The sequence below is a fragment of the Xylocopa sonorina genome, chromosome 2, assembly GCF_050948175.1.
Source record: "Xylocopa sonorina isolate GNS202 chromosome 2, iyXylSono1_principal, whole genome shotgun sequence".
NCBI lineage: Eukaryota > Metazoa > Arthropoda > Insecta > Hymenoptera > Apidae > Xylocopa > Xylocopa sonorina.
In genome coordinates this window covers 9565414-9578108 of record NC_135194.1, presented here as the reverse complement: position 1 = coordinate 9578108, position 12695 = coordinate 9565414, and the positions used below count along the sequence as shown (strand labels likewise).

At 26.8% G+C, this 12695-nt stretch overlaps 2 protein-coding genes and 1 long non-coding RNA gene across 4 annotated transcripts; 2 read left to right on the top strand and 1 right to left on the bottom strand.

The window, feature by feature from the left end:
• Positions 1–407: 407 nt before the first annotated feature.
• Positions 408–3929, bottom strand: LOC143433001 (activator of 90 kDa heat shock protein ATPase homolog 1). The gene is made up of 9 exons (XM_076910043.1): positions 3674–3929; positions 3147–3228; positions 2941–3020; positions 2578–2771; positions 1832–1952; positions 1641–1723; positions 1387–1524; positions 967–1202; positions 408–795 (listed from the first exon to the last, which is right to left on the bottom strand). The coding sequence occupies exons 2-9, from the start codon at positions 3224–3226 to the stop codon at positions 711–713; spliced, it is 1017 nt and encodes a 338-aa protein (XP_076766158.1). The 5' UTR covers positions 3227–3228; positions 3674–3929; the 3' UTR covers positions 408–710.
• A 492-nt stretch (positions 3930–4421) lies between these two features.
• On the top strand, positions 4422–12550 carry LOC143432932 (ubiquitin carboxyl-terminal hydrolase MINDY-3 homolog). Of its 2 annotated transcripts, none has more exons than XM_076909933.1 (5): positions 4422–4726; positions 8403–8819; positions 10597–10865; positions 11071–11368; positions 11640–12550. In XM_076909933.1, exons 1-5 carry the CDS (start codon positions 4716–4718, stop codon positions 11944–11946), a joined length of 1302 nt encoding a protein of 433 aa, XP_076766048.1. In that variant the 5' UTR covers positions 4422–4715; the 3' UTR covers positions 11947–12550. The 2 variants fall into 2 exon arrangements, with proteins under 2 accessions (XP_076766048.1, XP_076766047.1); XM_076909932.1 differs by having other exon boundaries at positions 4425–4726; positions 8390–8819.
• Positions 6067–7902, top strand: LOC143432933 (uncharacterized). The gene is made up of 3 exons (XR_013103082.1): positions 6067–6133; positions 6241–6494; positions 7640–7902. It is a non-coding gene; the product is annotated as an uncharacterized LOC143432933 (long non-coding RNA).
• Positions 12551–12695: the final 145 nt, after the last annotated feature.

The window sequence follows — 12695 nt, the reverse complement described above, 5'->3', positions numbered from 1 at the left end:
GTAATGGTGTTTTCCCCCCAAAATTATTATTTGTACTACATTAACATGAAGTTAATCCAATCGCAATTGAGAAAATTATAGGACCTAATAAAATATGATTTATAGCATGATGTATTTCCAACATTAAAATATGTCTATATTTTGTGTGGTTCACCCACGGTCTTGACGGTGTTTCATAATAACTAGGATATGGGTCCAAAAAAGGGAACTTCTTTTTACAAAAGCTGCCACGTAAAGACGGTTTTCGTTTTTTGTTGAAAATAAGGCACTATTTTTCCTGTGTCGACCATTGCCTTAAATAGACAGCAATCCTTTGTCAGACGTTCCTAGATAGAGAATAGTGATAATTAAATATAATTATCGCCATGAGCATATTGAAGAGCAGATACGAAATTAAGAAAGTAATATTTAAGTATCTCACATGATTTATTTGACATATACAACTATTAATATAGATGTATCATAATGATGATACTTTATTTGTGTTTTAGCAATGACACAACATCCTGCTTTATTCAATGCACTGTACTAGAGAAGACAGAAGAGGAAAAGAATAAAATTATATAACCAGCATTGAGAAAAAAGGTTTGTACGTGACTAATTATTATGTTGCTAATGTCCAGCAGGTATGTGAGGCGATGTATAACAATACACGCTTTAATTAATTTTCTACTTATCAGTAAGCACATGAAATTTAAAACATACATGGATCACATGAAATAACCGAACCCAAATGTACGTTTTATAGCATCCCAATAATACCTTTCCCAGTTCTCTTTTGTAGATTCTTCCTCACTGTAAACAAATAAGTTTAATTTCAATAAAACAACTACTATTTGTTATAGATGTATAGAAACAAATACAAAGCAATGGTATTTTTTCGTAATATAGAGTACAATGTATTATCTTTTGCACCTAGTCATTGAATCAACTACATACAAGAAGAATACATTTTACTTCTCTTACCTAACTGGTACTCCTATTTGTACTAAATTAACTTCAGTATGATCATTCTTTTCAGCGATATCAATAGTAACATCACTAAAATGACCATCAGGCCATTGTTTACAGCGCCATCGTTGAATAATTTTTGTGGGCGTAATATCAACGAAATAACCGTGAATATTACCACCAAATAGCTCAAATCTTCCTGCCTTCTTTGGTTCAAGTATTACAGGTCCCTTAGTGAATGCTTGAACCATCTAGAATTAAAAATAGTTATTTTTTACTTTTTTTTAAATAAATTTAATAAGCGTTTAATAAACTCGTACACGCATACTTTATGAAATAATTAAATGAAATGTAATCAATAATTCCTTGTAACAGTATAATACATTTTCCATATTTTATCAAGTATAGTAAAATTAATAATGATAGTAGTTTTACCTCAATTGTTGTAAACACGTTGTAGAATTCCTCAGCTCTACACTGGAACTTCTGTTGTTGTTTAATTGTAGCTGTTGAAATTTTACAACCTACTTCTTTTTTATTATTTGTAGTTATTATAGTAGAATTCATTTGCATCTACAACAATATATCACAAATTATTTAATAATACAAAAATAAAAGAATAAATTTACAAAATGTAATAGTAAAATAGGTACACAAACATTATATGTAAATAACTTTTTAGTACTTACTTTTGCATTGAATCCAGAAGTAATATTTGAAATATTCTCTTTCACATTATCTTTTTTAGGTAAAATCATTCCAACTGTGAACTCTAATAACAAAATACAAAATTTAGTTAGTATAAATAAAAACGTTAAACACAATTCAAGTGAAATGAAAACACATAATTATATATAAAATGCTAACAATACAAATATACCTTCTTTCAAAGATGAGACATATTTTTTCAATTTGTCTCTAATAAATTCTTTTCCCTTTGTATGTAGAAAATGTTTGACTGCCTCACCCTCATCTGTACTATCTTTCAAAGTAATTTCAATCTATAAATAGATAAAACCAATTGTTTTGTGGCTTTATACAGTTTTAAATAGACTATCCAAAAGTAAACATATATAAAATTTTACAAATCTGTTAAATTCATTCATATCTCAAAGGAAATTATATTACTTAATTATTTGAGTACTATGAAAGGGGCTAATAGATTCTGTTTAAAAATTAGCCAGTTAAGTTATTTTAGTACAATTCTGTAATTAGATATACATTTAATAAATATTTGAGATGTAACCATATATGTATACATAAAATACATATTAAAATCATATAGCTTGGATGTGAACAAATACAAAAGTAGAAAGAAGGCAGCATAATTTGTACTTAATGAGTATCATAGGTTATAATAAAAAGGGCATTAAAATCTCCTATAATAGTGAATTAAAAGTAGAATAAATTTGAAAACATAAATTATTAACACTGTGCAATGATTGTCCACCTAAAAATGGAAAATTGACATAATTCTTGGAATTCAACTAACTAAAATTTGACTGTTGTGTAAATGTAATATTGTACTATGCACTGTATTTGTTATATACTTATACATATATACATTTAGTATTTGTGAATCTAATATTGTAAGAATAATTTCTTTATTAAACTTTAAATACTTACATCTACTTCAGACATATCATTTTCTTCTGACAGGTTTGGAATGTTTATTTTACCCTCAATCTTCTTATCAGATTTTTTATTGGATATCCATTTGAGAACAATATTCCATTCATAGAAAAAAATTAGTTTACCCTTTCGGTTATTTGCTGTCGCCTCACCTTCACATTTCTCTACTTCTGTTACTGTACAGGAAACTAAAGGCATAAATAAAACATGTTTAATAACTATATATAGTTGATATTAAAATAATAGTAAATAAATTTTATCGCAACTACAAATTATGGACATTATTTTGCTTTAATTATGAAAGTTAAAAAATGTTAGTTTCATATTAATGTTTATTAAATAAGAATGAATACAAACCACCATCTCCTTCCATTTTCATATTGGTAAACAATTCCTTTATTTTCTCAATGGACCAGGCACAGGCATTTTTCTCTGTCCTTAACAAACAATACCATTAATTTATAAGTAAAAGATATAAAGTTAACTTAACCATAACATCTTTAAATTAAAAAAGAAAATATAAGCAAGAAAATAAAAACCATTATATGCATATGTTAACATACCAGTGCCAGTTATTAACATTAGTAGCATCAGGTCTTTCTTCCACGATCCACCTTGGATCTCCTTCGCCCCATTTCGCCATTGCTTAGAAATTAAAAGACCATAATATAACAGTGTCCATGTGTTTAGTATTTAAAATAAATGAATCATTTTATAACACAATTGTGATTATCCATTAATATGTTTATTATTATTCTTACAGATACATTACTTTATTATACAATATCAAAATGTCTTAAAACAAAAAAAATGTTGCTTTATAAGGTTAATTGAATTTCTATTCTTTTAACAGTATAGTCATCCAATATTTTACTACATTGAGAACTGTTAAATAATAAGAATGTGAGCATACGATAGAAAAAGATAACTAATTAACAAGACTGACTTTTAGTAATATTAAAATTTAAAGCAAGCACAATTTATAAAACATAACCTACAATTCGTATACGTAACGTGGACGTTTTCAATAAGGGGAAATATATTTTCTAACATAGTTTCCAGTGATATTGATTTCATATATTTTACTTACCAAAATTTTCGAGACTATTCAGCAATTAGAAAAATGTTTTGCCAGTCACTTTCTATCTACTTACAATTCAATTCAATTTTCAATTAAAATCTACTTCAGTAAACAATACATTATTTTACAAAAAAAAAAGGAACTGTTTCAAAGCACGTTGAGCGTCAATGCTTTTGCAAATAAATAAATAACATAAAAATCACAGACAACCACTTCCAGAACTGGAAATTACTAAGGAAATAAATATTACAGCGGAGAGGATATAGGATCCTTCCAGAAATTTCGCGAACATATAATAATACAGTTATTCTAGATAGGAAATACAATAGTACTCCCTTAGTATCCGCATTGCGCATGTAAGAAGCTAAATCCAGATTCAGGCATGGGCCTAGGAATATAGAATAAATCAGATGATGCCGGATTATGGTAAGCTTAAACTGACTTAAGCCTACTTTTTATAAAATTAATGCATTCTTTTCAGTATGCTTACACGTTCAGTTAAGTAAACATATAGATAAAAAATCTTGAAATTTTAAAGCCTTTTCACTTAGATAAGCATTGTATACATCATAACATCTTCGTATAAATACAAAACAAGTTTTATGTGAAACACTTTTTCAAATTATTATACTTATTTGCATGGATTAAATAAAATGGAATAATTACAAATATTCTATATCTTTATATCTTCATTATCTCAGTGGTGACCACTGAAACTAGTAGTTCGCAGAAGAAAAAGTGCTTTGAAGTCCTCTCTTCGAATACCTTTCTATTACACTGTGTTAACTGTGCAATATCCAAAATGGCGAAGTACTGGGTGATTGATTTCCTCCATGAAATAGGTTATAAAATCTAAGTCTAATTTTTATAATAAGTAACAGAATAATTGGACTTTAAAATAATTGGTGCCTGTGCAACGCGGCTTAATGATCTGTTAATTGAAGAAAACGTGGATAATGGCTGAAAATGTTAGTCAGTGCGACGACGAGTTTATACATTCTATCAAGGCATTGCTATGGGGTAATACTGTTAAGAAAGATGTTTTTAAGCGATGGGCTCAAGGTAAGCTTATACCTTTGTTTTTTAAACTTTTAACAATTAAATTGTAAATATATTTCAAAATAATTTAACTTGTGTTATTATCATGAGCAATAACTCTGTGTGTCATCTCCTTTGGATATTTTTAAGCATATTATGAAAAGTATTTGAGTTTGCAATTTGTAAATTATTATTATTTATCTAGGACAATCGGATATTCTAATTTATCTAGGATAAACAAGCTATGGGTATTAAAAAGTCTTAATAAAATGTGAATACTATAATTAGAATTAGTTTATGCAAATAATTTTTTTAACTGATTTTTTTATAATAGAACCAATTTACAATGTAATTTAAAATTAGTTCAGTATGCTAAATAAGCAATATTATTGTAATGCATAGATCAAAGGGTTATATATAAAGTAAAGATTAAAATATCTGATAAAAATAGAGGATTAATAAAAAATATTACTTGTTACAAAATAGACCCTCGAAATGCAAAGTAATTAGTCATAATAATATTGAACAATCATTTCAAAGGTTTTTAAGTAACTACTTAATGAATTAATCATAATTATTAAAATATGTACAAGAAATATATTCTATTGAAATTATAATTGATTTTATATATTCTTTATTTATAAAGAAATGAGTATAATAGTATAATATTTTGAAATATAAACTTTTAATACAAATTTTTAAATATTGTAAACGTGTGTGTTTTATATCTACTTTATTACATTATAATTTTATTCATTATAGTATAGTGGGAAATGTAACATTATTTATTTCGCATATATAACATTATTAATAAACTTGTGTAATGTGTGTTTCTTTTTTTGCATGTAAATACTTATATAATTTTAACTTATATAATTGATATATTACATTTAGTTTAAATGTAAAGCATCTTCATAAATACCATAATTTTTGCATAGGATATATTTTCAATAACAGCATGTAAAAGTGGTGCTACTGTTTTTTATAAATATGTGTCATTCTTTATGATATTCATTTTTCACAAACTAAAAGGAAGATTATGTAGAGAAATTATTAGATTGAATATAAGTAACGATAAAATAATCATGCCTGTGTATATATTTTAAGGTGGTCACCCTAATTCTTACTTACTTAAGATATTCTAAACTTTTTCACAGATACTTAGCATTAATTTTATCTTTATCAATGTTATATACAAGTATCTACCCTAAGTGGTCTTACCATTTCTTTAGCCAATCTTCAAAGAAAGAAATCCAGCGACATCCAGTTCAGAAAATAAGAAGGTCACAAATATGGAGCAGCCCTATGATCTATTTAATGTCAAATTATTATTCAACAGTTTGTTGAATGTAAAGTAAACATGTAAAACACAATGTCTTACCAAAACATCAACATCTAAATATCTCCCTTATTTTTAATGATATAAAAAGTGTAAAGTATCATTTGAATGGTTTCAAAGGAGTAATATCATGGAAGAAAAATTTTAGTTTACCATCATCATTTTGAACCTTTTCAACGTTAGCTGTATTTTTTTACAGGAGAGCATATATTTTTTTCTACTTCGTCTTATAATGGACATTAGAATGCATTTAAGCATATTGGAGAGATGACCTTCAGATAACTTTGAACACCAAAAAAAGTTATCAAATTCTGAAATAGTGTTAGGATGGTATAATAAACATGATGGAAAATCCAAAAGATAATAATTTTCAAAGGGAACGAATTTCTCTTTTTTTCAAGATTCAAGACATCATGCATCATTTTTGCTGTAATCCACCCACAGTTGTTAAAGGTAAAAGATTTTAAAATCAAACACATATTTTCATATAATGTACAAAAGATTGAAAAGTAAGAAGTAAAAACTTGAAATTCAAGAAGGTATGTAATTAAAGAAATGGCAGGATAAGAAATGCTCTAAAATTATATTTTTGTGTATATTTTAAGCCACAAAATAGTCTTAAAATATCTTTAAACGTTTTTATATAGAAACTATTTATTGCCATATTTTAATGTAGCAATATTTACAATTACATGAACTAATAATAAAATTACTAAACATAGAAAACAAGAATTCAAAGTAGTTCCTTTCTACATAAAATAACTTCAAACACTCATTTTTCTTTATTTTTAGAGTAATGTATATTATCCAAAAGAATGTGGAAAAATTCAAGATCAATAACCATTTTAACATGTCCTTACCATAAAAATATAAATATAATTACTTTGAAATTTCAATAAGAAATTCATAGTTTTTGCAGTATTTCTAATTGCCTACAAGATTTGCATCAATAAAATCAAGAGATTTTTTAATATATAGTTTTTTATTTATCATGTATCAGATTTTTAATTACCAGTAATGTAACATATGCATTAGTAACAATAAACTCCCTAAAATAGGTAATTGTAGAATGTACCATTCTTACAGCTATGTACTGCTATAGAATAAGTAATTTTTTATAAAATAGATGTGAACAACTAATTAAAAATGATGGAAAGAAGGCTTTCCTATGATATTCCTCCTTTGAAACCAGTCAAATTGTATCTTAAGCATTTGCTATATCATTAAAAACAACAACAATATTTAATTATGTATTAGAATGTAAATAAAAACTAGCATTAGAACCTATCTGCTTACAAATGTGTGACGTTTGAATGAAATTGAAAGTGGATCATTTTATATAGTTTTTAATAGATTGAGCAATTACCGTAACTAGTCTAATGTACAGCTGATATGAGGTATTGAGAATAAATCGTCTATGGAAACTTAATTTAATTTTTTATTCAGAAGCCTCAAATATCTGAGTATCTCTAACTAGTGCATTTTTGTAGACCAATATTATATAGATTGTACAATACCATATTATAACATTTGATTGACTTGTTTCTTTACTTCTCCTTTATGGCTATCAAGTAATCAGAATAATTTTGCATTACAAGGGAGTATACCAGTTTTCAGTGGCATTTGTATTTTCTCTAAACACATGGCACGAATTTGGATAAGACACTGCTACATATTTTTTGTGACCAAATGTCAGCTGGCTAAAGATTAAAAGGGATTATAATAAAGATATATATCTAAAAGCATTAAATAGAAATAAATAATAAACAAGTTTATACCCAAATTGGGTTTAAATTATGAACTTTCTGTTTATTCACCTACAGACATTATCATTATACCAACAACCTGCCTAGTCTGGCTGCTTACTTAAAGTATTTTAACATATTTGTGGATGAATTTAACTTTTATTACTAAAAAATGAATAGGTTTGGGTATTACAAAAACATTAATTCTTTTATTTAAAGTTTGCACAGAGAGGGTGTACTTTAATATATACTTGTACATTTTAGCTAATAGGTAGATTTAAAACTGTTTATATAGCAATCCAGTGTCTCGATTTTTCCTTAGTTTTCAAAGATAAACTAATAATTTTATATTATTATTTTCTAACAACGGTTTTAACTGTTGGCTTGATATTTATCGTAAACAGTGCATTAATAATGCAAGTTTTTAATATATGTCAAGTTATGATAACTTTAATGTACAAATTTTAAATATCTATGGGTAACATATAAAATCTTTACGTATGATGTAGTAATACATGTATATAACATAACAACGATTTATAAATTTTAGACAGTAAATTTAATTTTCTATCATTGTTTTATAATTTATTTTTATTGCTCTAGGATTTTATTTTAGTCCTGATGAACCAACGGCATTAGTACAAACAGAAGGTGGTCCTTGTGCAGTAATAGCTCCTGTTCAAGCCTTTATTTTGAAAGAGTTACTTTCTGAGACTGATATTTCTATATGGAAGAGTATAAACATAGATACATCTTATCAATTGCTTGTGCGAGCTTCAATAGAAATTTTGAAACAAGCAGCTGGGGAGAAAGTTCCAAAGTTTTGTATTGTGTTCATGGATTGTACATTTCCAAATCATGAAAATGAAAGAAAAGCTAAGTGGATAGAGAAGGTACCAAAAATTGAAAATCGTGAAGAAGAAATAAGCATAGAAAATAATGAGAACATGGAACAGAATAAAGAAATATTATTGATGGAAATAAATGAAGAATGTCAAAATATAGATTGTGATCTTTTTCATTCTCAATTAAGGTAAAAAAACATACTATAAAAGATAAGGGTATTTTAAATATAATTTTAAAAGGATATGGATATATGTACAGAATGTAAAAAAGTGTACTGCGTTTTATTTATCAGAAATGGGCAGAAAATAGTCTTGATGTTTTATCAATATTCGTACAAAGAATTCTGCAAATGAATTGTTTACTAGTTAACAAAACTTTGTTAGTATATAGAATTCATCACATTTTGTATATGCGTATTTTATTTTGAGAATGTAATTATTAAAGTTATAAATGAAAAGTAAGAATCTCTAGTGTGTAATACTTTTGTTGATGGTAACTTTTACTACAGAATGGAAAAATGTTTAACAAAAATGTAAAAAATTTTGTATACTGGATACAAGTAGCGAATCAGTAGTGACTTCAGTTTCTACTTATATTATTCTAGATTAATGCAAATTTGCATTGTGTTAAGGAATCTATTTTACCCATCTCATTACTAATGAAGCATGTAAATATTCCTTGTATTGTAATTTGGAAATTTAAAGTGTCTGGAACAGAATCTAAGTCTCCTTTGCTCAAAGCTATTGAATGTTAACCAGGCCATGTTAAGGAATCAATCAAGAAAGTACAGATGAAGCCTGGAATATGAAATTCGAAAGCTTAACTTGAACTATATTTATAATGAGAATCAATAGGTCTGTTGGATAAATTTCTAGCTTGTGTTCCAATTTTCAAAAAGTTATAACTTATACTGTACTATATCGTTCTTTTAATATATTTATTTCATTAATAAAAAAAGTAAAGTGTTAATACAAATAGCAGTATGCTACTACTATTCATTAGAGTGCATTAAATCCTATAAACAATCAATTTGTTTATGTTATAGAATAAATAAGAGACGTCGCCTGTAGGTGCCTTTTGGAAAAATGGGGCAATTAAAGTGATGATCATTCGACATTAATGCATTTTTGTAATTTATATTGTTTACTGATAGTCTATAAATAAGGAATTCGATGAATTCTGTTAACACATTTGGTGCCAATATATTGCAAAATTTTTACATAAACTGTATGTGATGGCCTTATAATATATTTGTGGATATTTTATCGGCGGCTAGCGAAGAATGGCAGGTAGTAGAATCGACACGAAATGTGTTAATAAGTCCATTTTATATACAGTATGCATTGCTTTTTACGATATCTAAAACGCATCAAAATATTTATATAATTCTGATATTTCTAAATAAAATTCAGCATATGAAAACATTGAATATTTATTAATGGCATTTACGATTATTAGTAATTCAATTCAATTCACTTGATAATTTGTAATGAAACTATTTAAAGATTGTCATGTTTATTTTTACCATAATGTATATAATTGTATAATATAAATTCGTAAATGTTTTCATATTAAGATACTTCCTGTAATATAAAACTGTCTCTTTAGTTAGAAATGTGCGGGTACAAATGTTCGTATTGCCTAATACTTTATGGGTACTTTATCACTTTCAGACTGATTCAAAAGAGGAAGAAATTAGTTGAACAGATAACATCCCTAAGTAAGTGAGTAGCAAATATTTGTCAGCTATTCATTGATGTAAATGTATAATTTAATAAATTTAAGTAAAGTATTAGGTAATTAGAGCATTCGTATATCATGGATAGCCCAACTGACTCTTGATGGTCCAGCCCAAACACTCGTACATACCTGTACCTGCACACTACCTCTAATATATTTACTGATTTCTCAAGCACAGAAATATAATATGCAGAGCTTGTTTATAATAACAATATTTTTTATAGGCTATTTACAACAAATACTACTGAACAACTGGAAGAATTTTTTTCTGAAAGATTGGAGATGTTAAAAGACCGATATGGTATCTTATTGCTTCTTTATAGTGTAATTGTTACAAAAGGCATAACTGAAATTCGTTCTGAAATGTCGGATCCTTTAGAACCAATGATCGATTCAGTCTATGGTTATGGAAGTCAGAGCCTTATAAATCTAATGCTTACTGGAAGAGCAGTTAGTCATGTATGGGATCATGATCAAGATGTTGGAGGCCTCAGTAAGAAATTTATTATGTATTATATATCTATGTAGTAAAATAATACAAATAATGTTAAAGAAAATACTGTTTTAGTAGAGAATATTGTCTTTAAAATGCTGAATCATTGGATCAACACAAAAACTCTACATTTATCTCTATATCACTGTATTTGATAATATAAATTGTTTATATTATTAATGTTAAAATAATCTAAAAATTTCAGAATTACGAGGAATAGATAAACAAAATTCAATAGGATTTCTTGCACTTCTTGAACATCTATGTTATTGTGAAGTAGGAACTTTTTTAAAATCTCCATCACATCCCATTTGGGTACTGGGTTCAGAAACTCATTTGAGTGTGCTATTTTCAACTGAAAAGAGATTGGTCAGTCCTGAAACACCAGCAGATCAAGCAAAGAGAGTTTTTAGAAAATTCGATCCTGAAGGGAATAATTTTATTCCTGTTAATTTGTTACAAGATGTTCTTGCTGAACTTGGACTAGTTACAGACACAGAATAGTAAGTATCTCAGTAACAAAAATATATATTTTAGTGCATAATATGTCTTTTCACATACAATTTTTCTTTCAAATTTTATTAAATTTCATAATTTTGTAAACTCTTAATATAATTTCGTTACTAAAATTGCATGGATAGTGCATTTGTCTAGCACCAGGAACCAAGCTTAACCATTCATATCATGATCATGCAAAACATCATGCAATATTTATGAACAATTCTAAGGGCCAAGCTTCATTGTATTTAATACAACAGATCCTTCTTATTACAGTGTCCATGTGATAAAAAAAAAATTGGATAATGAAAATTTAGGAATTATTTTGCGTACTAATTTTATGGATGAATTTTTCCCTGAGGAACCAAGAACTTGTCCAGATACATTTCCTCTGTATCACTATAATGGTCTCCCTCATAGCAATCCAGAAAACAAAGTGATTTATCATAGAGGCCAAGCAGTATTGTTGGAATGTACTATTAAGGGTATTATGGAAAGCAACCCTATGTTAACAGTACTGCAAACAAAATGGCCTAGAATTGAAATTCAATGGGATACTATACAGAATCCAAGTCTTAATTAATAAATTTTATCCACTTTTTAATTTTAACAATGTTGTTGAATTTCTTATGCAAGAAAGTAAGTAACAAAATTATAAAACTGTTTGAAGCGTGCTCATAGTTTCTGTGTTTGAAGATGATACAAATTTTCAGAATTGATGAGAGGGGGAGTTTAAAAGTTAATTAAGCTGTTAATCCAATACTATAACATACCTACTTGTTTAGCTTAGAAAATAAATACATTCATTTATTATATATAAAATTGATGTACATAAATAATTTGACTATTACTTCAGAAATAATGATACATTATTAAAAGTTTGTAATAACCATTAACAGTTTGGCAGAATATAATAATTAATTTCGATATTAAAAAGTCTGAAAGTATTTGACATTGAAACTAAAACTAATAACTTGAATTTACGAATAAATGAGAAAAAAAAATGAAGGAAAAGAAAATAACATATGGTTATTTGCATATGGAATGTAATGGAAAAAATAATATGATTAATGTAATAAAAAAATGTGAATATTCAGATAAAAATATAATAAAAAGAAATAGTTTAAAAAAAGTAGTTTTAACAAGGAAATAAATTTTTAAATAAAATATATATAAATCTATGTAAATCGCATTCAAGGTTAATTTATTAGTTAGATTACCCTAATCTAGGCATTTGATCACTATTTTAATATGTTTACTTATCTCTTCTTGAAATATAATAAGAGAGAGAAAGGTGTGTGAATAGAATTTGAATTACAAACTTGGTTTCAA

Coding starts and splice junctions, on each gene's coding strand:
- LOC143432932 (XM_076909932.1), top strand. CDS start 4,621: ATGGCTGAAAATGTTAGTCAGTGCGACGACGAGTTTATACATTCTATC. Junction 10,866..11,070: donor TCAAGATGTTGGAGGCCTCA/GTAAGAAATTTA, acceptor TAAAAATTTCAG/AATTACGAGGAATAGATAAA. Junction 11,369..11,639: donor CTAGTTACAGACACAGAATA/GTAAGTATCTCA, acceptor TTCTTATTACAG/TGTCCATGTGATAAAAAAAA.
- LOC143433001 (XM_076910043.1), bottom strand. CDS start 3,226: ATGGCGAAATGGGGCGAAGGAGATCCAAGGTGGATCGTGGAAGAAAGA. Junction 1,525..1,640: donor CTTCTGGATTCAATGCAAAA/GTAAGTACTAAA, acceptor ATATTGTTGTAG/ATGCAAATGAATTCTACTAT. Junction 1,203..1,386: donor ACGTGTTTACAACAATTGAG/GTAAAACTACTA, acceptor TTTTAATTCTAG/ATGGTTCAAGCATTCACTAA.